Source organism: Eschrichtius robustus, chromosome 18 (genome assembly GCF_028021215.1).
Source record: "Eschrichtius robustus isolate mEscRob2 chromosome 18, mEscRob2.pri, whole genome shotgun sequence".
In the NCBI taxonomy this organism is placed as follows: domain Eukaryota; kingdom Metazoa; phylum Chordata; class Mammalia; order Artiodactyla; family Eschrichtiidae; genus Eschrichtius; species Eschrichtius robustus.
Window position 1 is genome coordinate 805302 of NC_090841.1, and position 26764 is coordinate 832065.

Sequence of the window (26764 nt, forward strand, 5' to 3'; positions counted from 1 at the left end):
TGGGGCAGGCTGGGCCAGCCCCGCCAATTACCCACAGAGGGGAGAGCAGCGTACAGGGGCAGGCCCTGCATTTGCAGGCCTGGGTCTAACGACTGTGGACTTCAATTTTTACTTCTTACGGTGAGGTGGTTAGATGGTAAATCAATTATGGTGTATCCATATCCGTACTCTGTTGATTTTTTTAAACTTTTATGTAACTAGAAATTGTCATTCATAAGAGTATTAGAAATCTGAAAAAAATTATTACAAATGGGGTGAGAAACAGGTAGAAATAATTTATTTAAATTTTGTTTTTAACTAATGCATAATGAATTGATTTTTTCTTAGTGTACACATGTAATCTTAGACAATGCTGATGTTCTGAGCCAGTATCAACTGAAGTCTATCCAAAAGAACCATATTTATATTGCAAACCCAGATTTTATATAGGAATCTATCAAAGAAAGGAGACTGGTGGACATAAAGAATTACGATCCCTGTAAGTCACTGGACGTCGCACCAACTCCTGATCAAAAGGCAAGCAGGGCTTCCCTGGTGGCGCAGTGGTTGAGAATCTGCCTGCCAATGCAGGGGACACGGGTTCGAGCCCTGGTCTGGGAAGATCCCACATGCCACGGAGCAACTGGGCCCGTGAGCCACAACTACTGAGCCTGCGCGTCTGGAGCCTGTGCTCCACAACAAGAGAGGCCACGATAGTGAGAGGCCCGTACACCGCGATGAAGAGTGGCCCCCGCTTGCTACAACTAGAGAAAGCCCTCGCACAGAAACAAAGACCCAACACAGCCATAAATTAATTAATTAATTAATTTAAAAAAAAAAAAAAGGCAGGCAGCTCTGGTAAGTATTTCATATCAAGTGCTTAATGTATTAGAGGTTCTATAGTAAATATTTTGGTTTGTCAACGATATTATAGACAAAGGATTGTCCAGAAATACTATGAAAATAAGTAGTCTTATTATTATTTCAGAAAATGGGCAGCAAACTAGTGAGGGACAAAAGACTACTTTAGCAAAAGAAATAGATTTCTCAGTATTCAGTCTGGTGTGGTCAGATTCAAAATGACTACAAAAACACTCATAATCTCAGAAAACCTGAAGTGTAATTGCTTTTTACTCTATGCAAAATTTTATTGCAGTCATACAAAGGTTACATTAGGTCAAATACAACAAATACTATGATGCAATTTTACATTTATTAAACTACAGTTCAAAGCTTAAATTTACACATTCTATATACACTAAACATATCTACTGAAGTCACACTGTTCTTCCACTGACATTTGATATATCTGAGTGAAAGACATTAACTTTACAGACTTTTTAACATGAACCCTTAATGTAAAACTGTGCACTAGGACTTCCCTGGTGGCGCAGTGGTTGAGAATCTGCCTGCCAATGCAGAGGACACGGATTCGAGCCCTGGTCTGGGAAGATCCCACATGCCGCAGAGCAACTGGGCTTGTGAGCCACAGCTACTGAGCCTGCGCGTCTAGAGCCTGTGCTCCGCAACAAGAGAGGCCACGATAGTGAGAGGCCCGCGCACCGCGATGAAGAATGGCCCCCACTCGCCACAACTAGAGAAAGCCCTCGCACAGAAACGAAGACCCAACACAGCTAAAAATAAATAAATAAATAAATAAATTTATTTTTTAAAAAAAACTGTGTACTACTTGTATGTAAATGGTTTAATGGGGAACCCAGTTAATGGGCTTCCATTGCCACTCAGTCATCCATTTTGTTGCATATTTTATTTTAAATGCTTAAGGGATAGGGCAAACTGGTAAGTTTAAATCTGGATACATTACCTAAATCTCCCAATTACCCCCAGTGAATTATAGATGAAAGCTGATATCATCTGGTTCCAAATACCTATTACTAATAGTCTTTGTTTCCAAGAGAATTAACAGAATAAGATTGTTCACATTTTTTCCACACTGGAACGTAGACCAGACAAGCTTCCCCTGCAACTTCAGATCTAAAGAAGTGTTAACACCTGTTTAAGCTTCAGTGGAGAAGCTGTCTTTTAGCCTCGGCCGAGTGAACGAAGGCACAAAGAAGAAGCTTTCATCATTGTGTCTGATGTGATTCCAGCATCCTGCATCTCATGCCAATCACTGAATAACATCATGTAATAAATGGCTGGCCTGTGAATAATAATTAAAAGCAGATGGTTCATGGAAAGAATTTGCTCCCGTGTTATCAGAGAAAAGCCAATCTCCCACATACAAGAAGAAGAGAGTTTTCCACAATTTGATCAACCTCATCACAGGATGGACCGCAAGGGCTGCTTGTAAACATCTTCCTTATATATCTTGTGAATGGGATGGTATTTAAGTCCTTAGACAGTTTACTTGTAACATAACCATAAACAACATCATTCATATAGTACATGAAGGCTGGTTCATCACTTCTGGTTTTTCTATTCCAGAGAAAAATGTATCATTTTCAACAACTTTCCTTGCAATGATGTTAACAGCAAATGTAAATGCAGAAGACACACAGTATCTTCCAGGTCCTGAAGTTATCTTAACGCCAGATCCTTCAGGAAAGTGGACATCAAGCAAAGGGCTGGCAACATGATTAATCTCTTCCAGCTGAAGTTTGTTCCTGTGACGTCCCCACCAACGTCTAACATGTTCATCGTGGAGCCAAGTTCTCCAGCCATGTCACACACACCGAGCATCTGATAGACCATGGGCGTATACCTGAGATTCTTTGCAGACCCTTGAAACATGAAATTAACCCCAATTTTTTTTAATAATATATTATCTCATTTATTTTTATTTATTTATTTTATTATTATTATTTTTTTATTTGGCTGTGCGGGGTCTTAGTTGCGGCCTGCGGGATCTTCAGTTGCAGCATGCAAACTCTTAGTTGTGGCATGTGGGATCTAGTTCCCTGACCAGGGATTGAACCCGGGCCCCCTGCATTGAGAGCACAGAGTCTTAGCCACTGGACCACCAGGGAAGTCCCCTTAACCCCAGTGATTTAGACATCAAGTTCCTTAGCACATTCCAAAAACATGCATACTGATCTTCAGGGTAGTGCCACACTTCATGTTACAGTGTTCACCTCCAGTATTACCTTCTGCTGCCATAGGTAGTAAGGCCCTAAGGGAAGGGGAAGAAGATGGCCCAGCTGCTCTACATCAGCAGCAGCACACGTGGAGCCTACGGAGTGTAGAGGTGTGTGGATGTTGCCAGCACCCCCAGATCCAGGACAGATGAACCAAGTGAACCTAATGAAATACAGTCTTGGCGTTTGCGTGATGGTGTGCAGTTTTCTTCAATTCAGCTTCATCGTCACATGTCATGATATTCACTCCAACTTTTGCTGCATACTTTATCTGGGATGCTTACTTGCAAGTACTTGTGTAAATTATGTTTTCTGAAGATACACCCAATTCTTGCACTGCAGCCATGTCAGTTTTACTGGAACAAAGCAAGTCCAGATCCAAGAGCTGCCAAGATCTCGAGTACAGCTGGAGTGGAGTGGCACTTTACCACGTAGGATGGCTTTATCTGAGCCACTTTGTTCTGCCACTGACTGCGTTTCTTCACAGTCTTTCCAAGATCTCCCACAAAAAAATGCACTTTCTCCTGTCAAGGTATGTTCATAAACAGTCATCAGTGACATTTGCAAGGTGTGTTCCTTCATCCGACAGGCCAGCTGAGCAGTTCGCATTGCACATCTCAGCCATGTTGCAGAAAGCTGAGAGTCATAACCCAGGCAGAACAAGAGACAGGCCACTAAGCCTTCTGTCTGGGTCCTTAGAATATGCAGCCCAACAGACAAGCTAGGAGATGACCCCACTCTCAGCTGGGTTGCCAACGTGGCTCGCCATTGATGTCAGACTGCTCTCTGCACAGCACTTCTCCTTGGCCTCTGGGTGGTTGTGTGCTTGGTCAGAAAGCTCACCTTGAGATAATAGCCCAATGCATCTTCTCTTTTTTTGGTGGAATTTTTAAAGAGGGGTGTGGTTGCCTTGAGCAGAAACACCCAAGGCGGCTGGGGGGCGCCCAGGCCTGTGGAGAGAGACAGCGTGGGTCACGCATGCACCACACTAGCTGTGCTCTCCAGTAGAAACCTGTCTCCTTTATAAACCCAAATTTTAGTTTGGAATCTGGCCCAAACGAAAGCCTTTGGACATAGAGAAATGCACTCCTCGTCAAAAGTCAAGCAGTTTTTGCAAATCAAAACCACAAGGTATCACCTCACACCAGTCAGAGTGGCCATCATCGAAAAGTCTACAAATAACAAATGCTGGAGAGGGTGTGGAGAAAAGGGAACCCTCCTACACTGTTGGTGGGAATGTAAATTGACACAGCCACTATGGAGAACAGTATGGAGGTTCCTTAAAAAACTAAAAATAGAGTTTCCATATGATCCAGCAATGGATTTCACTGCTTGATCTTTATCAGAAGAAAATATAAACGTTAATTGGAAAACGTACATGCACCCAGGTGTTCATAGCAGCACTATTTACAATAGCCAAGACATGGAAGCAACCAAAGTGTCCATCAGCAGACAAATGGATAAAGAAGATGTGGTGCATGTATACAATGGAATACTACTGGGCCATAAAAAATAATAAAATTCTGCCAATTGCAGCAACGTGGATGGGCCTGGAGGGTATTATACTCAGTGAAATAATTCAGACAGAGAAAGGCAAATACTGTATGTTTCCACTTATATGTGGGATGTAAAAAATAAAACAAACAGAATGAAGATAACAAAACAGAAATAGACTCACAGATACAGAGAATCAACTAGTGGTTACCAATGTGGACAGGGAATGGGGGAGGGGCAGGATAAGGGTAGGGGATTAAGAGGAGCAAACTACTATGTATAAAATAAATAAGCAACAAGACGTATCATACAGCACATGGAATATAGCCATTATTTTGTAATAACTTTAAATGGAGTATAGTGTATAATAATATTGAATCATTATGTCATACACCTGAAATGAATATAATATTGTAGATCAACTATACTTCAATTTAAAAAGTCAGGCAGGGGACTTCCCTGGAGGTCCAGTGGTTAAGACTCCGCCTTCCAGTGCAGGGGGTGTGGGTTTGATCCCTGGTTGGGGAACTAAGATCCCACATACCTCGCCACCAAAAAACCAAAACATAATACAGAAGCAATATTGTAACACATTCAATAAAGACTTTTAAAAAATACACTTAAAATAAATAAATATATAAATAAAATAGAAAGTCAGGCAGGGGACTTCCCTGTTGGTCCAGTGGTTAAGACTCCGCAGTCTCAGTGCAGGGGGATGGGGTTCGATCCCTGGTTAGGGAGCTAGATCCCACATGCATGCCACAACTAAGAGCCTGCATGCCACAACTAAAAGATTCCACATGCCATAACTAAAGACCCCGCACACAGCAATGAAGATCCCGCGTGCCGCAACTAAGACCCATCGCAGCTAAATAAATAAAAAGGCAGGCAGTTCTTTTTTTTTTTTTTTACTTTTGGGTTTATTTATTTATTTATGGCTGTGTTGGGTCTTCGTTTCTGTACGAGGGCTTTCTCTAGTTGCGGCAAGTGGGGGCCACTCTTCATCGCGGTGCGCGGGCCTCTCATTATCGCGGCCTCTCTTGTTGCGGAGCACAGGCTCCAGACGCGCAGGCTCAGTAATTGTGGCTCACGGGCCTAGTTGCTCCACGGCATGTGGGATCTTCCCAGACCAGGGCTCGAACCCATGTCCCCTGCATTGGCAGGCAGATTCTCAACCACTGCGCCACCAGGGAAGCCCAGTTCTATTTTTTTAAATTAAGGTATTGTTGATTTACAATGTTGTGTTACTTTCTGGTATACAGCAAAGTGATTCCGTTATACATATATGTTGTTTTTCAGATTCTTTTCCATTATAGGTTATTACAAGATATTGAATATAGTTCCCTGTGCTGTACAGTAGGTCCTTGCAGGCAGTTCTGATAAATATTAATTTATAAGAACATGATGTATGTTAGATATCATATTGTATGATATCAAGTGAATTATTTATAAGAGCTTTAGAATCTAAATGTTGTGGTGTGATGCAGCCTCTTTAGACAAACGATTACCCAGATCTGCTGTTATATCAGTCTTTCTTACTGTCTCAGACATTGGTAGCTAAAACAAAATAGGCAGGATAGTAAAGTCCTTTTATATTGAAAATATTTTTCAACATCCAGTAATACAGTCAAATTCAGAATTACTACAAATACACTGATGACTTTTGAAATCTCTGTAGAACTGGAAAGACATTCTTGCATCGGAAGTTATTCCTATATCATAATAGATAGTGTTACGATTCCTCTATAAGAAAAATAGGAAGCAAAAATTGTCTGGCCTCACATAGAAGCCTTGGTTCCCTCTAAACTAGAGCCTCCGCAGTTCCTTCGCTGGTGACACAATGGTTCTCAGAGCTCATTCTGACCCACAGTAACACTTTTCATGACTATGCGTACCGTAATCTCCAGAATAGAAAAATGCCATTTGAAACTGTATACCTATCAATCAGTTCTCCTCACATGCCTAATAAATAGAATTACAATGATTTTTTTCACTATCTTTTAATCTACCTTCCTCTTTTCCCACTTGTCCTTGGATTACTAATAACTATAGCTAATTTAAGGACACCTGAAAAAACAGACTAGCATGGCAGATACGACCATATTCAAGAAGCTTAATAATTCCAACATTTATTGTTAACTAATTTTAATAAATCTTTGAGTAGTAAACGTGTTTTGTTTGTTTTAATTGTAGAAGTGAAAACTGATGATCCATCCCTGGACGATTCCACAGAGAAGGAAAATACTGTTGAACTCACTAAGTAATCGACTTCTGATCCTTAAGACTCGCCATAGTTGGCAAAATGTTTTGTAAACCTCAAGCACAGTATTAAAAGGCTATTAGTACTTCAGTATTTTTGTAGTATTTTAATTTATCTTGCTTATCTCTCTTTTTTTTTAAACAGAGTCACAGATTTATTTATTTATTTATTTATTTATTTATTTATTTATTTATTTATTTATTTATTTTTGGCTGTGTTGGGTCTTCGCCGCTGCACGCGGGCTTTCTCTAGTTGCAGCGAGCGGGGGCTACTCTTCGTTGTGGTGCACAGGCTTCTCATTGCGGTGGCTTCTCTTGTTGCAGAGCACGGGCTCTAGGCACGCGGGCTTCAGTATTTGTGGCACATGGGCTCAGTAGTTGTGGCTCGCGGGCTCTAGAGTGCAGGCTCAGTAGTTGTGGTGCACGGGCTTAGTTGCTCCCCGGCATGGGGGATCTTCCCGGACCAGGGCTCGAACCCGTGTCCCCTGCATCGGCAGGTGGATTCTCAACCACTGTGCCACCAGGGAAGTCCCTCTAACTCTTTATTAAGTTTTTATTTATTTAAGACTTACTCCAACTGCTATAGTGATAACTATTTTTATCTTGTCAGTGTTATATGAGATTAGATGTAATTGTTAGATTGATTTTAAAAAAGAAAAACCACTGGAGATGAGATTTGAGCAGTCTGCTCACTCTGTTACCTTCCTGAACAGCCTTCAGAGTAAAGACAGTTCATTACTCTCTACCTGATATTTTAAAAAAATGGAAGTAACACAACCTTCCCCAAATGGAGTATATGAGTCTGAAGTTCTACATGGCTTCTTAAAGCATACGTACCCCAAACTGCAATATCAATTAGACATCACATTTGATCTTACTTTATTTGTTAATCTTCGTGTTAAAGGAGAGAGCAAATATCAAAATTAAAAGTACAAATTATAAGTCTGACACCTTTAATTAAAAAATTAATTAGTTAGTTAATTAGTTTATTTATTTTAAAGCAGAGCTGACTGTAGTCCAGAGAGGTGGGGGTCTGTCTGGAGTGACCGGCTTCTAAGGGCCGGAGCCCAGACTGAACACAGGTCTCCTGCCTCTGTGAGGGGCCTCTGCTTCTGCTTCACATCACCTGCGCCGCCACTGCAGCCTCACTATAGAATCAGAGCTCTAGAATTATGTGAAGGAGGAATCCAGATCATTCCACAAGACCTTTTAACCATCTTTAGAATATCTAAGGGGGCATTAGGGACTTATAATGTATTTGGTATAGAATTAGGAGATCTACAAGAAAAATTTTATGAAAATTCTATATAAAAGTTCATTTTAATGTTAAAATTTTATTAGACAAATTTCAGGTTTTATACAGAGAATGTTGGAATTCCTCATTTTCCTCAAGATTTTGAAGTTGCAAAATATAACACCTTGGAAAAAGTAAGAGTCTGATTTCTATTTGGGGGAACAGAACTGTTTGAAAGTTCTGTTCTAATTATTTTTCCTGTTTGATAATTTTTTTGTTGTTTGAAAAATTGTGCATATCCTGAATAAATATTCCTTAGTATATGAGTTGATTTTTAATAGTCAAGAAAATTTTTACATTTAAAATTTAATGTTAAATTTTTAGCTTTTATTGTAAAAGAAATGCATGCTTATAATAAAAGTGTAAACAGTATAAAATCTTAATATGACATTAAAAAATAAAGGTACTCCTCCCTGTTATTAACAGTTTCTTGTATTTTTTTTTTAATTTTTTTTTTAATTAATTAATTAATTTATTTTTTTTTTTAATTTTATGGCTGTGTTGGGTCTTCGTTTCTGCGCGAGGGCTCTCTCCAGTTGTGGCAAGCGGGGGCCACTCTTCATCACGGTGCTTGTATTTTAAGAGTAGACGCCAAGTCTACCTTGGCACCAAGTATTTATACTATGTTGAATTTCCATTATTTTTCCTTAAAAAGAAAAACAAAAAACTTTTCCTCGGACATCATACAAATGCAAAATAACACCAGCATTCAAAATGATGTTCCATTTGTATCTTCTAGGTATTTTAATAAAATGTTACTTGAAAATAACATTTCCTCTGTGATTAAGAAAATATGAAAAGTGGTACAGTTTAAACACATACAGGTGTATCTATAGCAAAAATACTGGAAGGAAATATAACAAAATATTAATAGTGATCATATATCTGTAGTAGGACTTCAGATGATTTTTATTTTTTCTATTTACTTTCTATATTTTCTAAATTATATCTGCAAATGAACATGTATCAGTTTTATAATCAACATTTTAAAATGGCGTGTATGGTTTGTTATTTAATGAATGCAGCTTAAGAAAGAACAACCTGTTTTCCAGGTAGGGACAGAGGGAGGTAAGGAGACAGCCATGGTGGAGCTGAGGTGCCCCCAGAGCCCCGAGGACCCCGGGGACCACAGCTTTCTGATATCCGCACACTTCCTCCTGACCGACGGCATCGAGGTACAGTCTTCATGTTGACTTCTATGTGTTTACCCACCTTGCTCATAGCTAATTTCATTAACACTGGTCAGTTGAACCAGCCAATCTGTTAACTTTCTTCTTTTTAGCTGGTAAACAGTTTTGAAAAGTGGAGATGTGCTCTTTGGGATGTGGAAGTGAGGAGGGCAGGGTGGGAGCAGCATGAATTCTCGGCAAAGGGAAACATTCCCTGGGGTGCACGTTCCTGCTCCCGTTCTGAGTCACTTCTGGAAACTTTCCTAATGTCCACACCTCACAGAGATCCCTTCACACACTTCATTAAGCACCTGCTGTGTACCAAGCAGCCAACTAGAGGCAAGGCCCAAAGATGAAAAGACTTCATACCCCGCCCCTCGGAAACTGCCACCTGGGAGGGACAACACTTCATGATCCCACCCCCCCATGACTCAACTGATCCTGACATGTACGCGAAGTGCCCTGGGCTCAGGGACAGCAAGGAGGGCTGCATAGAGGCCACGACCTTCGCTAGGTCTGTGTCAGGTCAAGGGCATGGTTCCAACCTAAAACAATAATGGAACAAAAACAAACCCAGCGCCAATACCTAAAGTTCCAGTAAAATCTGCAGCCCATGTCAGAACGTCTTCTGTCCAGACCCTCAGACTTACAGGGGGCGCAGGGCTCAGCAGCGTCCGCACAGCAGTTCCCTCAGGCTCTGGGCGCTCCTCACTTTGTCCCGCTCGAGGTGTCAGCTCTGGTTTGAGGAAGGAGATTCCCATCTCTCCAGGGGCCCAGACCTCCCGTGATGCAGCCCAGGGAAGGGCGGTTATGCAGGGCCCCGGGCCCAGGGCACAGGCTCGCCGCCCGCTGTCTGCATTCACTCACTGACCTCCAGTGCCGGGACAGGTCATTAAGGAGAGGTCTCTGATACCCAAGCAATTTTGCCTGATGTTACATCTGGCATCCACCCGTATCCAGATTCCATGGAAACATATAAAAAGTTAACCCAAGGTCAAATGTGTCCAAGAAGAAGAAAGGCTTTTGTTAACCTTTTACCTAAAAATGTATACCATATTTTGTGGAGAATTTAGTTGTGTGGGTAAAAAGTAAGTAAAAATCAAGTTGAAAACCATGATAGGATGTGTTGGAGTTTTTTCTTCATTGGAAAGGAAGCCGTCCCTTCTGGCCTCCCTCACTCACCTCGTGCTCGACCGTGACTCTGTTCCCTCGAAGGGAGTAACCCTCCCTGACCAGATGGACAGAGCTTTTCTGTACAAGAGGCTTTGTGAGCTGGCCCTTCTCCTTTGTTAAACCATTTTGGTGGAAATCTTCCAAAATTGTGCTAAATTTTACCTTCCTGAATGAAGTGACTTGGACGTGGTGTGTGCCCTGCAGCCAGCGCAGGAGGGTTATACTGGGCAAGTCCTCCACGTTCTCCAAGGTTGAGGCAGGGGCAGGATTTCGGGAAGACAGACACCCCATCAGGATGGCTGGGATGACGGAGGCATTTGCCTATGCAGGGGCCCCTCCCGGCCTGCCTTTACCTTCATCTGCATGACATGCCAGCATCCCTGCCTTTCTCCTTGCCAAGGGGGATACTTTCGTTTAGACCGTGTCCTGTCTCTAACAGTGCCTCATTTCCTTTTTTTTTTTTTTTAATTGCTTTATAAAAGACACTATCCAGAAAACAGAGCTACGTGCCTTAGCTTTGGAGGATATATTTGCAAAATTTGTGTCTGGTATAAAATTTGTTTTTAGAATATATAAATAATTCCTACAAATGAATAAAGAGAAAAACAACCAGAGAAAATTATAGACAAAAGATCTGAATACATAATTTGCAAAAGAAGGTATATGAATGAAAAATAAACACATGAAAAGATGCTCAACATTATTAGTAATTAGGGAAATGTAGATCCAAACCACGATAAGATACCATTACACTCCTATCAGAATGGCTAAAATAAGAAAACAAAAAAATCCTGATAATAGCGAGTTTTGACAAAGATGCAGAGCATTTGGAACTCTCATACACTGCTAAGGAGAATGCGAAATAGTTTAGACACTGGTAAACAGCTTGGTACTTTTTAATGAAGTTAAATATATACTTACCAGATGACTCAACTATCCTGGTCCTAGTTATTTACCCAAGATAAATGAAAACATGTTTTTTTTACAAATGTTTTATTATATTTGAATGTTTACTGCAACTTTTTTCATGGTAACTCAAACCCCAAAACAACTCAAATGTCTATCAACTGGTTAATGGATAAACAAATTGTGGTATATCCATATCATGGAATATTATTCAGCAGTAACAGTAAAACTACTGACACACATGACAACACAGATGGATCTCAGAAGCATTATGCTGACAATGGCTCATTTCTGAGGTACGTCTCTCCCTCCCCTTGCCTGATTTTCTGTTCCCAGAAGGCCAGACTTCAAGCAAATTAGAGTAGTGTCTAAAGCAAGAGTCTGGGCCTGAATGAGCTGAACGAGCATTCTAGAGGCTCTTCCTTGAGTCCAGTGTGTATTTTCCACCTGTTGTGCCTCTCAGGCTTTTCCCCACAACTTTCAGGTTTGAGGCTGTTTTGTGAAGAATTGAAGATGTAAGTAATCTTTGAAAAAACTAGTTCCTAAACTCCTTTACGGCAGGGAACTAATGCCTTACTTGTATTCCTGTTCCCCATGGTACGTAGTAGGTGTTCATTAAAGACTGCTGTGCTAACAGGTTACCGTATCCTCAGATCCTAACGCTTTGCTATGGACTGTAATTCACAGTCCAGGAGGCAGTTCTCTGTAAAGCAAACCTCTGCAGATGCGAGTGAATACTATGAAAATTACATTGAAGAGCTGAAGAAACAAGGGTTTCCACTAAGAGAACATCTGGCACCCGAAGCAACCCAGCTAGCAACTGAAAAACTGCAAGCAGTAAGGTTGATGTCTACATATTATTTCGTGTTATTGATTAAATATATTTAATAGAAATGTTTTCTACATGACAAATCAAAAGCTGGCAGGAGATGAGAGCAGGAGTTGAGAGAAGGAAAGGTGAGCCCACAGAGAGGCCTGGAAGCCACGTGGGGAGGGAGTTCCAGGATGAGCCACTAATCTCCCTGCTTTCAAAAGATTTCCTCGTAACCCAGGCCAGGGGTGTGGGTCCTCAACCCCTAATGCCACTTAGCCTTCAATGCTGCTGGCAGGCCTAAAGCTAACGGGGCGAAGAAAAAGGCAGGAGGGAAAACAACATGGGGGTAACGAGAAGTGGGGAGAGGGGGAGACTGGCAGAGAGGACCCCGGGGTTAAGGCACCCTCTCCCGGGCCGTCACCTCCTGGCTCTCCTCACGCCTCTGCTCATCTCAGTGTTAAATAAACCCACTCATGAACTCTTTTTGTTGGTGTTTCTTGTTATTCTGTGGTTGCAGCTCCTTTCAGAGGAGGCCGTAAATTCAAGCGTTCTGAGCCCAGAGGTGAGCGGTTTGGTGGAGATGCTCTGGGCGGAAGCTCTCAGCCACCTGGAGCACACAGTGCTCAGACCGGTGCACAGGACGAGCCTTAATGACGTAAGTCCAGTGTCCTTGAGGCCAACTCTGATGGGGCCGACCTGCTTTTCCTGACTCTTCTTCCTTCTCACCTGGAGAAAGGGACACTGAGGCCACTGCAGGGAAATGAGCTTCCAAGGGAATAGAGCCCCTGTCTGTGGAGTGTCAAGCTCAGGAGCTGGGCGGCCGGCTCCTAGGCCAGCAGGTTTGCGTCAGGCCTGGGACACGGGCGCTCCTGGTCCTCAGGGAGAGGCTCAGGCCCTGATCTGCTTCAGAGTGACCATCTTGTGTCTTCGACCATCTTAGGGAGAGGCAGGCACACCTGCAGCCCTCAGAAAGCTCTTCTTAATTGTGTACAGTTGAAGGAGCAGGTGAAGAAGGTATTCTCAGTGGTACAGCTTGGACAGCTGCACCGTCACATTAAAATAATACAGACCATCTCCTCCTTGGAGTTAAACGGATTCATTTCATGGAGAAAAAGGTTTTCTGGGGTGAAGTCCAAAAGCACTTGTGTAATTCGAAGTGTTCTGGTGGGTTTCATTCCTAGTCTGACCTGACATCTTTCTAAATTTCTTGAGTGAAAAGCGGGTCTCCCGCGTGAGGATTCCTTTCTCTGTGGACGCAGATGTAGGTACAGACATACTGATATTCAGGACTCTGGTTCTTTCCTCTAGTTAAGCCGATCCCAGTTTTGGAAATGAGATGCATCTTCAACAATATGGCATTTGTTTTATGACGGTGTCCAGTAGAAAACTAGTAGTTGTGATGTACCTAACAACCGTTTTAGGTATTTTTATACATGGTACTTTACTTTTTCTAGATTATCAAGATTGTTTTAATAATCATATGTCATCTTCTATTTAAAGGTGAGCAAGGCAGAGGGAATTCTCCTCCTAGTAAAGGAAGCGCTGAGAAATGGAGAAACAGGAGCAAGTGCAGACGATGATGGCTGAGTTCTACAGGTTAATACCTCACAGAGCCGCCCCGGCCGAGAAGGTCAGCCTGAGGCTGCTGGCTAAGAAAGAGGACCTCTGCCTGGTCAGCCTCTGCGCCATGGAATTCAGTTTACAATTTGTTGGGGGCAGGGAAGAGGGGTCTTTTCACATCTGATGACTAAGGTAACATTGAATCATGAAAGTTGCCTCTAGAGTTTGCTCAAAAACAAACCGTGAGCTGTTTTGGAATGAGTTGGGTCCTTACGGAAGTTATCTGAACCACGCTCCCGAACGAGCCTGTGTTGGAAGAGTGGTGCAGAGGCAAGTGTTCAGAATTGCTGTGCTGTGAGATGATTTTCCAGGTCAGGAGATGAGTTAGGGTTCTTTCCAGGAAGAAACAGAAAGCTGCTCCTGACTTGAACAACGAGGAGGCTTTATCACCCTGCAGGATGAGAAGTCCCGCTGTGGGGCGGCCGCTGGTCCAGTTCACTCAGAGGCAGCGTTGGCCTCAGGGCCCGGCTTGCTCCCGTCGCCGTCGCCGTGCTTCCTGCAGGGACAGCTCCCACCCCCAACAGCCACTCCCCTTACCATCAGCTCACAGCATCCCAGCTGAAGCGTTCCTCTCGTGTCTCTAAGAGGAAGCCCCCGGCAGATTCTTACTTCTTTTCTTTTTTTAATTGAAGTATAGTTCATTTACAATATTGCGTTAGATTCAGGTGTACAGCAAAGTGACTTGGTTTTAAATGTACATGTGTGTGTGTATATATATATATATATATATATATATACACACACACACATACACTTTTTCAGATTCTTTTCTGTTATAGGTTATTATAAGATATTGAATATAGTTCCCTGTGCTATACAGTAAATCCTCGTTGTTTATTTCTTTTATATATAGTGGTGTGTATCTGTTAATCCCAAACTCCTAATTTATCCCTCCCCCCTCCCCTTTGGTACCATAAGTTTGTTTTCTATGCTTGTGAGTCTGTTTCTGTTTTGTCAATAAGATCATTTGTATTATTTTTCAGATTCCACATATAAGTGATATTATATGGTATTTGTCTTTCTCTGTCTTACTTCACTTACTATGATAATCTCTAGGTCCCTCCATGTTGCTGCAAATGCCATTATTTCATGCTTTTTTATGGCTGAGTAATATTCCATTGTGTATACGTACCACATCTTCTGTATCCAGCCCTCTGTCTACAGACACTTAGGTTGCTTCCGTGTCTTGGCTATTGTAAGGCTCCATCTCTTTGGCCAGAAGTGAGTCATGTGTGCATTCTTAAGCCAGTCACTGCTGAGGAGGATAGAATTACTGCTCGGAAATGGGCCATCTCCCTCCAGCTGAGAGGGGGAAGGAGAAGCTCAGTTCAGAGAGGCCGCAGGAAGGCAGACATGGTGCCCACCTCGCCTGGGATGAGGCCAGTATCCCTCTCTGGCTCTGGGTTGCCGCATCTGAGCATGAAGGCTTTGGGACAAAATCAGAGATCCATGACCTCAAGACTTCAGAGGAGTTTGTAGATGTTAAATTTTGCATGTTTGGGGGAATTTATAGCTTCCCACAGATTCCCAGAGGAGTCTGTAATCCAAAATAAGTGCAGAACCAACAAATGAGATGAACCAGTGAATGCGATGATGAAGGACGCTTCCAAATTTAAAATCCCATGATTTTCCTAACACCCTACATAACCTCAGTTGCTGGTTTTCCTACTGAGAGGGTATGTGTGGTGCCCATCTGAATACTTTTTTTTTTTCATCTGAATACTTTTAACTTAGATTTTATATTTTCAATGGGTAATACATCTTCAAGATTCAAAAGTCAATATTATATTTAAAAGGTATCCTCAGAGCAACCTCTGTCCTTCCCTGTCCCCGCCACCCTATTCCAGCTCCTCCACCCCAATACGTAACCATTTCTGTTAGTTTCTTGTTTGTCTTTGCACCATTTCTTTATGCAAATAAATATGAATATGAACATATATGCTTAGTCCTCCCCGCTTTTTTTTTACGTAAAAAGTCATATACTCTCTTTGCTGTTCTGCACCTGTTTTCCTCACCTAACATACCCTGAACGTAGAGATTTCCCACGGTGGGATGTGCCACCTTGGTGGGCATCCCCTCCTGCCAGACATGGCGATTGTTTCTGGATTTTGCTACTACGAACAATGGCACAGGGAATAAATACTCTGTATATTTGGCGTTTCATACTTGTACAGGGGTATCTGTGAGATGTGGTCCCAGAAGTAGAAGTACAGGCTGAAAGAATAAATGCCTATGTAATTGGGATAGATTTTGTCTGCTTCCCTAAGGGTTGTTCTGTGCTGCCCTCTCACCATCAGTGAATGAGGGTTTCTGTTTCCTATCGCCTTACCAACAGTGTCTTTGTCAAACTTTTAGACTTCACCAAGTGTACAGATGAGAAACGGCATGTCAGTGTAGTGAGTCTGAGCACCTTTCCAGATATTTCAGGAATGTTTGTGTTTTTTCTTCTGTGAACTGTCTGTTCGTGTCCTTTGCCTCTTTTTCTCTTGGGTCTTGATATTTTTATTCATGATTTTTAGGACCTCTGTAAGTTAAGGAGCTTAGTCTGTGAGATGAATTGCAAATATTTTCTGCAGTTTATTTGCGGTTTTTTCTTTGCTTATGGTGAGTTTGTTGGTGTTGGTGTTGGTGGTTGGCTTGTTCTGTTTTACCATATAGAAATTTTTTACTTTTATATGGAAAAGACTGCACTAATCTTTTATTTTATGGCTGGTGGATTTGAATTATAGTTCAAAGGCCTTCCCCGCACTAGTGGCCGCAAAATGGCTGATGCTTCCCTTCTGTCTCTTTAGTCTCAAAGATGCTGAAAACAACAAATCCCCATAAAAAATGTAACTCAGATTATCCGGAAGCCGTGTTCCCTCATCCAAGCTCCGTGACCTGTGGAACACTTGGGTTCCCTCCCAGGGAAAGGCATGTGTCTTATTCATCTTTGTATCCTTCAAACCTAACACAATGCACACAGAACATGCTTAATGAATTTTTGTTAAGGAGTTTGGACTTGAAGTCTGATGATCTGAGTTCCTGTTTAGTCACTATCCCCTCCTTGTTGTGGAAACTTCTCACAGGCTCGCTTTCCTCACGTACACAGTGAGGATAATGAGATCTAATAAGGCAAATGGAGTAGTGTGGATTAAAGGAATAACGTACCTGAGAACACTCGATAAACAATCATGTCTATACTAACGTACACTATTATTATTATTGTACATTGTGCTGTCACTGAGGCAACTGTGTCAACTTTAATACACCACTCATAGGCCAGGCAGGTATTGATGAAAAGCTTTAGGGAAAAAAAAAGCTTATTTATCCAATCTTTTTGAGAAAGTACAATATGATATAAATATTTTAATATGTGGTAATTCTAACGTGTATGAATCATTTCTACCTACAGCTAATAAGAGACATGGTTAACCTCTGTGAAACTAATTTGTCCAAACCCAACCCACCATCTCTTGCCAAATACCGAGCTCTGAGATGCAAAATTGAGCATATTGAACCGAACACTGAAGAATTTTTCAGAGTTAGAGGTGTCGCAGAATAATCACAGGTAAACATAAAGGAAATAGGTGAGGATCTGCTCTTATGTGATACTGTTTCAGATGCTGTTAGAGCTGATCTCCACACACCTAGATATTTAACCCTCACTATCAAAGTAATTACGGTGTGATGACAAATGCTTACTTCTGGGTCTGTAGTGGGGCTTGGAGCTGTACTCTGTACTTAAACACTCCCCACGATTTCAGTCCGTTGCAGGCTTACCTAATCTTGCTCAGAATTAAATTTTAAAAACTTAGATAAGAGAGTATTGGAGTTTGTTCTCAAATACAGTGTTTGAGTTCTGAAGGGTATTGTACAGGAAAATCCACTCTAAGATTTTTAAATGCAGAACACATGTGTGGCCACTTCTAAACTGGCCACTGCATGGCATGAAAACAGGTGAAACCCTGGAAAACATGCCAGGAGATACGGCGCCCCTAACCGTGGGTCTCATCCATCTCCTCACGGGCCATCCATGCCCCTCCTTCTTGCGCTGATATGCCTTCTGCACGTCAACCGGGGGCAGCAGCAGTACAGCAAACACAGGTGACACAGCTGCTCAGACAGGCCCTCGCTGGGTCAGGACCCCTGTGGAATCACCGTGGCTAAGAGTCTGGACAGCTTCAAGGTTCAGAAACTGGTTTCCACTGGTCTGCTCATTCGGGCCACTGTCACAGCCCTCTGCCCCGTCTTCCTCATCCTGGGTCTCACTGTAACGGGCCAGCTTCCCCTTCCTCAGCTGCCGTACTCCCAAGCACCAGCAGTGAACTGCTGCCCTGAACAGCTTGCAGGGCCCAATTGCGAAACGTTTAGGAATTTTGTGAACTGATTGTTAAACCGTTAGTAAGTTGATATCAGCTATGGTGGGAGGATCAGCAAATGCTACAGATCAGGGCTGTGTGTGGGTTTTGCTGTTGTCTTGAGAGCTAGTTTTCCAGCACCCACCAGAGCTATACCCAGCCACACCTCCCTTACGGACTAATTCGGACCTTTCTGAAATTATGCTCTGCATTGCTTGGTCAGTCGTCCCCAAATACCATTCCCGATATTTCTTCACATCCCCTAAAATGGCTTTTTTTAATGGAAAATTATAAGTGTTGATGAGTATGCAGAGAAATTGGAACCCTCATACATCGCTTGTAGTAATGTAAGGTGGTGCAGCTGCTGCTTGGCAATTCCTCAACAAATCAAACACAGAATGGCCACATGCCCAGCAGTTCCACTCCTAGGTATAGACCCAGAAGAACTGAACACAAGTACTCAGGTACTTGTACCTGAATGTTCATGGCAGCACCACTCACAATAACCAAAAGGTGGAAATAATCCAAAGGTCCATCAGTGGATGAACGGATTAACAAAAGATGGCATATCCATGTAATGGAGTGGTATTCACCCATAAAAAGAAGTGAAGTACGGATACACACTACAACATGGGTGAACCTCGAAAACCTCCTGCTAAGTGAAAGAAGCCAGACACAAAAGACCACATATTGCATGACTCCATTTATATGAAGTACCTAGAATAGATAAATCAACTCCCTGGAGACCGAAAGCAGATTGCCTGCTGCCAGGGGAGGGAGGAATGGAGCCCGACTGCTGAAGGGTGTGGGGCGTTCGTTGGGGTGATGAAACGTTTTGGAACTGGATAGAAGTGGTGGCTGCATAGCATTTTGAAGGCACCAGATACCACTGAGCTGTATACTGCAAAGCAGTGAATTTTATGTTATGTGACTTTCACCGCAATTTAAAAAAATCCGTTCCCGCACATTTCTTCCAGATTTTCTTTCTGTATATAATCAAATTAGTTTGATTTCTTTTGATTTGAATTGTTATTGAAGTATAGTTGATTTACTATGTTATGTTAGTTTCAGGTGTACAGCAACGTGATTCAGTTATAGAATCTTTTTCAGACTCTTTCCATTACAGGTTATTACAAGACACTGAATATGGTTCCCTGTGCTGTACAGTAGGTCCTTGTAGTATATAGTAGTGGGTATCTGTTAATCCCAAATTCCTGATTTGTCCCTCCCTACCCCTTTCCGCTTTGGTAATCATAAGTTTGTTTTTTACTACGTCTGTGAGTCTATTTCTATTTGTAAATAAGTTCATTTGTATTATTTTTGAAGATTCCCTATGTAAGTAATATCATATGGTATTTGTCTTTCTCTGTCTGACTTCACTTAGTATGATAATCTCTAAGTCCATCCATGTTGCTGCAAATGGCATTATTTCATTCTTTTTTATGGCTGAGTAATATTCCATTGTACATATACCACATCTTCTTTATCTGTTCTTCCGTGGATGGACATTTAGGTAGCGTCCATGTCTTGGCTATTGTAAATAGTGCTGCTATGAACATTGGGGTGCATGTATCTTTTTGAATTAGAGTTTTCTCTGGATATATGCCCAGTAATGGGATTGCTGGATCATATGGTAGCTCTATTGTTAATTTTTTAAGGAACCTCCATACTGTTCTCCATAGTGGCTGCAGCAATTTACATTCCCACCAACGGTGCAGGAGGGTTCCCTTTTCTCCACACCCTCTCCAGCATTTATTATTTGTAGACTTTTTTTTTTTTTTTTTTTTGCTGCGTTGGGTCTTCGTTGCTACGTGCAGTCTTTCTCTAGTTGCAGCAAGCGGGGGCTGCTCTTCGTTGCGGTGCGTGGGCTTCTCATTGCGGTGGCTTCTCTTGTTGCGGAGCATGGGCTCTAGGTGTGTGGGTTTCAGTAGTTGTGGCTCACGGGCTTAGTTGCACCATGGCATTTGGGATCTTCCCGGACCAGGGCTCGAACCCTTGTCCCCTGCATTGGCAGGGGAATTCTTAACCACTGTGCCACCAAGGAAGTCCCAGTAGACTTTTTAGTGATGTCATTCTGACTGGTGTGAGGTGACAACCTCATTGTGGTTTTGATTTGCATTTCCCTGATGATTACCAATGCTGAGCATCTTTTCATGTGCTTGTTGGCCATCTGTATGTCTTCTTTGGAGAAATGTCTATTTAGGTGTTCTGCCTACTTTTTGATTGGGTTGTTTGTTTTCTTGATGTTGACCTGTATGAGCTCTTTGTATATTTTGGAAGTTAATATCTTGTCGGTCACATCATTTGCAAATATTTTCTCCCAGTCTGCAGGTTGTCTTTTTGTTTTGTTTATGGTTTCGTTTGCTGTGCAAAAGCTTTTAAGTTTACTTAGGTCCCATTTGTTTATTTTTGCTTCTATTTCCATTACTCTAGGAGACAGATCCAGAAAATTTTTGCTACAATTTATGTCAAAGAGTGTTCTGCCTTTGTTTTGCTCTAGGAGTTTTATAGTATCCGGTCTTACAGTTAGGTTTTTAATCCATTTTTTTTCTTTAATTTTTTTTTTTCCTTTGGCTGTGCCACGTGGCATGAGGGATCTTAGTTCCCCGACCAGGGATTGAACCCATGCCCCCTGCAGTGGAAGTGTGGAGTCCTAACCACTGGACCTCCAGGGAATTCCCTCTTTAATCCATTTTGAGTTTATTTTTTGTATATGGTGTTAGAGAATGTTCTAATCTCATTCTTTTACATGTAGCTGTCAAATTTTCCCAACACCAGTTATTGAAGAGACTGTCTTTTCTCCATGGTATATTCTTTTTTTTTTAATAGATCTTTATTGGAGTATAATTGCTTCACAATACTGTGTTAGTTTCTGTTGTACAACAAAGCGAATCAGCCATATGCATACACATGTCCCCATATCCCCTCCCTCTTGAGCCTGCCTCCCACCCTCCCTATCCCACCCCTCTAGGTCATCACAAAGCACCGAGCTGATCTCCCTGTGCTATGCTGCTGCTTCCCACCAGCCAACTATTTTACATTCGGTAGTGCATATATGTCAATGCTACTCTCACTTTGCCCCAGCTTCACCCTCCCACCCCATGTCATCAAGTCCATTCTTTATGTCTACCTCCTTATTCCTGACCTGCAACTAGGTTCATCAGTTCCTTTTTTTTTTTTTTTTAGATTCCATATATATGCATTAGCATACAGTATTTGTTTTTCTCTTTCTGACTTACTTCACTCTGTATGACAGACTCTAGGTCCATCCACCTCACTACAAATAACTCAATTTCATTTCTTTTTATGGCTGAGTAATATTCCATTGTATATATGTGCCACATCTTCTTCATCTATTCATCTGTTGATAGACATCTAGGTTGGTTCCATGTCCTGGTTATTGTAAATAGTGCTGCAATGAACACTGTGGTGCATGTCTCGTTTTGAATTATGGTTTTCTCAGGGTATATGCTCAGTAGTGGGATTGCTGGGTCATATGGTAGTTCTATTTTTAGTTTTCTAAGGAACCTCCATACTGTTTTCCATAGTGATTGTATCAATTTACATTCCCACCAACAGTGTAGGAGGGTTCCCTTTTCACCACACCCTTTCCAGCATTTATTGTTTCTAGATTTTTTGATAATGGCCATTCTGACTGGCATGAGGTGATATCTCATTGTAGTTTTGATTTGCATTTCTCTAATAATTAGTGATGTTGAGCATCTTCTCATGTGCCTCTTGGCCATCTGTATGTCTTCCTTGGTGAAATGTCTATTTAGGTCTTCTGCCCAATTTTTAACTGGATTGTTTGTTTTTTTAATATTGAGCTCCATGAGCTGTTTGTATTTTTTGGAGATTAATCCTTTGTCTGTTGTTTCATTTGCAAATATTTTCTCCCATTCTGAGGGTTGTCTTTTTGTCTTGTTTATGGTTTCCTTTGCTGTGCAAAAGCTTTTAAGTTTAATTAAGTCCCATTTGTTTAGTTTTGTTTCTATTTCTGTTACTCTAGGAGGTGGGTCAAAAAAGATCTTGCTGTGGTTTACGTCAAAGAGTGTTTTTCCTATGTTTTCCTCTAAGAGTTTTATAGTGTCTGGTCTTACATGTAAGTCTTAAATCCATTTGGAGTTTATTTTTGTGTATGGTGTTAGGGAGTGTTCTAATTTCATTCTTTTACATGTAGCTGTCCAGTTTTCCCAGCACCACTTATTGAAGAGTCTGTCTTTTCTCCATTGTATATTCTTGCCTCCTTTATCAACGATAAGGTGACCATATGTGCGTGGGTTTATCTCTGGGCTTTCTATCCTGTTTCATTGATCTATATTTCTGTTTTTGTGCCAATACCACACTGTCTTGATTACTGTAGCTTTGTGGTATAGTTTGAAGTCTGGGAGCCTGATTCCTCCAACTCCGTTTTTCTTTCTCAAGATTGCTTTGGCTATTTGGGGTCTTTTGTGTTTCCATATGAATTGTGAAATTTTTTGTTCTAATTCTGTGAAGAATGCCATTGGTAGTTTGATAGGGATTGCATTGAATCTATAGATTGCTTTGGGTGGTATAGTCATTTTCACAATGTTGTTTCTTCCAATCCAAGAACATGGTATATTTCTCCATCTGTTTATGTCTTCTTTGATTTCTTTCATCAGTGTTTTATAGTTTTCCGAGTACAAGTCTTTTGTCTCCTCAGGCAGAGTTATTCCTAGGTATTTTATTCTTGTTGTTGCAATGGTAAATGGGATTGTTTCCTTAATTTCTCTCTCTGATTTTTCATTGTTGATGTATAGGAATGCCAGAGATTTCTGTGCATTAATTTTGTATCCTGCAACCTTACCAAATTCATTGATTAGTTCTAGTAGTTTTTTGGTGGCATCTTTAGGATTTTCTATGCATAGTATCATGTCATCCACAAACAGTGACAGTTTTACTTCTTCTTTTCCAATTTATATTCCTTTTATTTCTTTTTCGTCTCTGATTCCTGTGGCTTGGACTTCCAAAACTATGTTGAATAAGAGTGTTGAGAGTGGACATCCTTGTTCTTGTTCCTGATCTTAGGGGAAATGCTTTCAGTTTTTTACCATTGAGTATGATGCTTGCTGTGGGTTTGTCATATATGGCCTTTACCATTGTATATTCTTGCCTCCTTTGTCATAGATTAATTGACCAAAGTGTGTGGGTTTATTTCTGGGCTCTGTGTCCTGTTCTATTGATTTATGTGTCTGTTTCTGTGCCAGTACCATACTGTCTTGATTACTGTAGCTTTCTAGTATAGTCTGAAGTCAGGGAGCCTGATCCCTCCAGCTCCGTTCTTCTTTCTCAAGATTGTTTTAGCTGATTTGGCTTTGAGCCTCCCCTAGGTATCTGAGGAATCTAGTAATAGTGACAGTAGAATCAGGAGAGGAGTCACCAGCTTTTTCCAGGGAGTCAAAGGGAAGGAGCAGCTGCATCTTCAAGCCTTGGGGAGGGAGCAGCAACCATCTAATGTAACTACAGCAAGCCCTTGGCGATCTCAAACCACCCCACCCCCAAGTATTAAAGAATTCATACATCAAAAGTGGGCCTCTCCCTAGGGAGAGATTCCGCTGCTGTGAAAAAGTAGATTCTCTCCATTTCATTTCACGAATAATGACATTTTCATATTAATTTTTTTCTAGTTATAAAATTCACGTTCTTTTCTAAAAGTTTAGAAAGTATGTGAAAACATGAAGAAAATTAAAGATCGCCCAAAATCTCACCACCCAGCGATAACGCAGAGATAATATAACCACTGTTAGCATTTTGGTATAGAACGTTTCCCCAGTTGGATCACTGATGCTTCTCTGCACCCAGAGGGTGCTGGGAAGCCAGCTGTCTGAAATAAAAGTTGTGGTTAGTAACATTTGCTGATTTGCTCAGCAGGCTCCGGTAACCAGCCAGCCCCCACAGCCCGATCCCTCGGCAGCCCCCCAGTCTGTCCCCACACTCCCCATCTTAGTCACCCCGAGCCATCGTCGATTCTCTCTCCCTCATCCCCGCATCCCCGTGCTGTCAGCTCTGCCTCCAAAAGCCGTTTACTCCTGGCTTCTTGCCTTGAGCGGAGACCACGCCCCTGCAGCAGCAGCCTTCCTGATGTCCTTCCATCCTGCCCATCCAGTCAACTTTCCCCAAACAACCAGTTAGATCTTAGCACACGTATTTGGCCACGTCCAATAAATGTCACCTCCAAAGAGAGGCCTTTCTTGGCCACCCTCTCACTGAACCTGGCTGGCTTGCTGAGTAGCACAGAAAATCAGGTGTTTGTCACCTTCTTGACTTCTGTCTCTCTCATCAGAATGTAAGCTCCACGAGGTGGAGCCCATGTTATCTTATTGCCAGTGCTGGTAGAGTACTAGGCACTGGGTGTACTTGTTAAATGAATGCATGAGTGTTGAATGAATGAACTTATTCAATTAGTATGTTCTATATATTATATATTCGATAAAATATGGGATCATATTTTGCTTAATGTCTTATAACCTACTTTTTTTTAAATTTATTTATTTATTTATTTATTTTTTGGCTGTGTTGGGTCTTTGTTGCTGCACGTGGGCTTTCTCCAGTTGCAGCGAGCGGGGGCTACTCTTCGTTGCGGTGCACGGGCTTCTCATTGCGGTGGCTTCTCTTTGTTGTGGAACACAGGCTCTAGGCACCCAGGCTGCAGTAGTTGTGGCACGTGGGCTCAGTAGTTGTGGCTTGCGGGCTCTAGAGCGCAGGCTCAGTAGTTGTGGCGCACAGGCTTAGTTGTTCCACGGCATGTGGGATCTTCCTGGACCAGGGCTCGAACCTGTGTCCCCTGCATTGGCAGGCAGATTCTTAACCACTGCGCCACCAGGGAAGTCCTTATAACCTACTTTTAACACTTATTTTTTGCTATAAGTTTTGCTTTATACCCTTATTTATTTTAAATTTTTTAAAAATAAATTTATTTATTTATTTATTTTTGGCTGTGTTGGGTCTTTGTTGCTGCACGTGGGCTTTCTCTAGTTGCGGTGAGCGGGGGCTACTCTTCATTGCGGTGCACGGACTTCTCATTGCAGTAGCTTCTCCTGTTGTGGAGGGCGGGCTCTAGGCGTGCAGGCTTCAGTAGTTGTGGCACATGGGCTCAGTAGTTGTGGCTTGCAGGCTCTAAAGCTCAGGCTCAGTAGTTGTGGAGCACGGACTTAGTTGCTCTGTGGCATGTGGGATGTTCCTGGGCCAGGGCTCGAATCCTTGTCCCCTGCATTGGCAAGCAGATTCTTAACCACTGCGCCACCAGGGAAGCCCCCCTTAATTATTTTCTTTTTTTTTTTTTTTATTCTTTTTGTTGCAATGGTAAATGGGAGTGTTTCCATAATTTCTCTTTCAGATTTTTCATCATTAGTGTATAGGAATGCAAGAGATTTCTGTGCATTAATTTTGTATCCTGCAACTTTACCATATTCATTAATTAGCTCTAGCAGTTTTCTGGTGGCGGTTTTAGGATTCTCTATGTATAGTATCATGTCATCCGCAAACAGTGACAGTTTTACTTCTTCTTTTCCAATTTGTATTCCTTTTATTTCTTTTTCTTCTCTGATTGCCGTGGCTAGGACTTCCAGAACTATGTTGAATAATAGTGGTGAGAGTGGACATCCTTGTCTTGTTCCTGATCTTAGAGGAAATGCTTTCAGTTTTTCACCATTGAGAATGATGTTTGCTGTGAGTTTGTCATATATGGCCTTTATTATGTTGAGGTAGGTTTCCTCTATGCCCACTTTCTGGAGAGTTTTTATCATAAATGGGTGTTGAATTTTGTCGAAAGCTTTTTCTGCATCTATTGAGATGATCATATGGTTTTTATTCTTCAATTTGTTAATATGGTGTATCACACTGATTGATTTGCGTATATTGAAGAATCCTTGCATCCCTGGGATAAATCCCACTTGATCGTGGTGTATGATCCTTTTAACGTGTTGTTGGATTCTGTTTGCTAGTATTTTGTTGAGGATTTTTGCATCTATATTCATCAGTGATATTGGTCTGTAATTTTCTTTTTTTGTAGTGTCTTTGTCTGGTTTTGGTATCAGGGTGATGGTGGCCTCATAGAATGAGTTTGGGAGTGTGCCTTCCTCTGCAATTTTTTGGAAGAGTTTGAGAAGGATGGGTGTTAGATCTTCTCTAAATGTTTGATAGAATTCACCTGTGAAGCCATCTGGTCCTGGACTTTTGTTTGTTGGAAGATTTTTAATCACAGTTTCAATTTCATTACTTGTGATTGGTCTGTTCATATTTTCTGTTTCTTCCTGGTTCAGTCTTGGAAGGTTATACCTTTCCAAGAATTTGTCCATTTCTTCCAGGTTGTCCATTTTATTGGCATAAAGTTGCCTGTAGTAGTCTCTTAGGATGCTTTGTATTTCTGCAGTGTCTGTTGTAACTTCTCCTTTTTCATTTCTGATTTTATTGATTTGAGTCCTCTCCCTCTTTTTCTTGATGAGTCTGGCTAATGGCTTATCAATTTTGTTTACCTTCTCAAAGAACCAACTTTTAGTTTTATTGATCTTTGCTATTGTTTTCTTTGTTTCTATTTCATTTATTTCTGCTCTGATCTTTATGATTTCTTTCCTTCTGCTAACTTTGGGTTTTGTTTG

At 41.6% G+C, this 26764-nt stretch overlaps 1 protein-coding gene and 1 pseudogene across 1 annotated transcript in view; one reads left to right on the forward strand and one right to left on the reverse strand.

The window, feature by feature from the left end:
- PARP4 (poly(ADP-ribose) polymerase family member 4) overlaps nt 1-26764 on the forward strand; it is a 35787-nt gene that overhangs the window by 1411 nt on the left and 7612 nt on the right. Inside the window, 11 exon segments of the mRNA XM_068527038.1 lie at nt 328-520; nt 829-837; nt 6765-6831; nt 8183-8258; nt 9177-9299; nt 12060-12209; nt 12704-12841; nt 13687-13745; nt 13747-13858; nt 17201-17336; nt 23539-23542. Of these exon segments, the coding sequence (XP_068383139.1) occupies nt 328-520; nt 829-837; nt 6765-6831; nt 8183-8258; nt 9177-9299; nt 12060-12209; nt 12704-12841; nt 13687-13745; nt 13747-13858; nt 17201-17336; nt 23539-23542 (1067 nt within the window).
- Nucleotides 1997-3060, reverse strand: LOC137751995 (antizyme inhibitor 1-like; annotated as a pseudogene).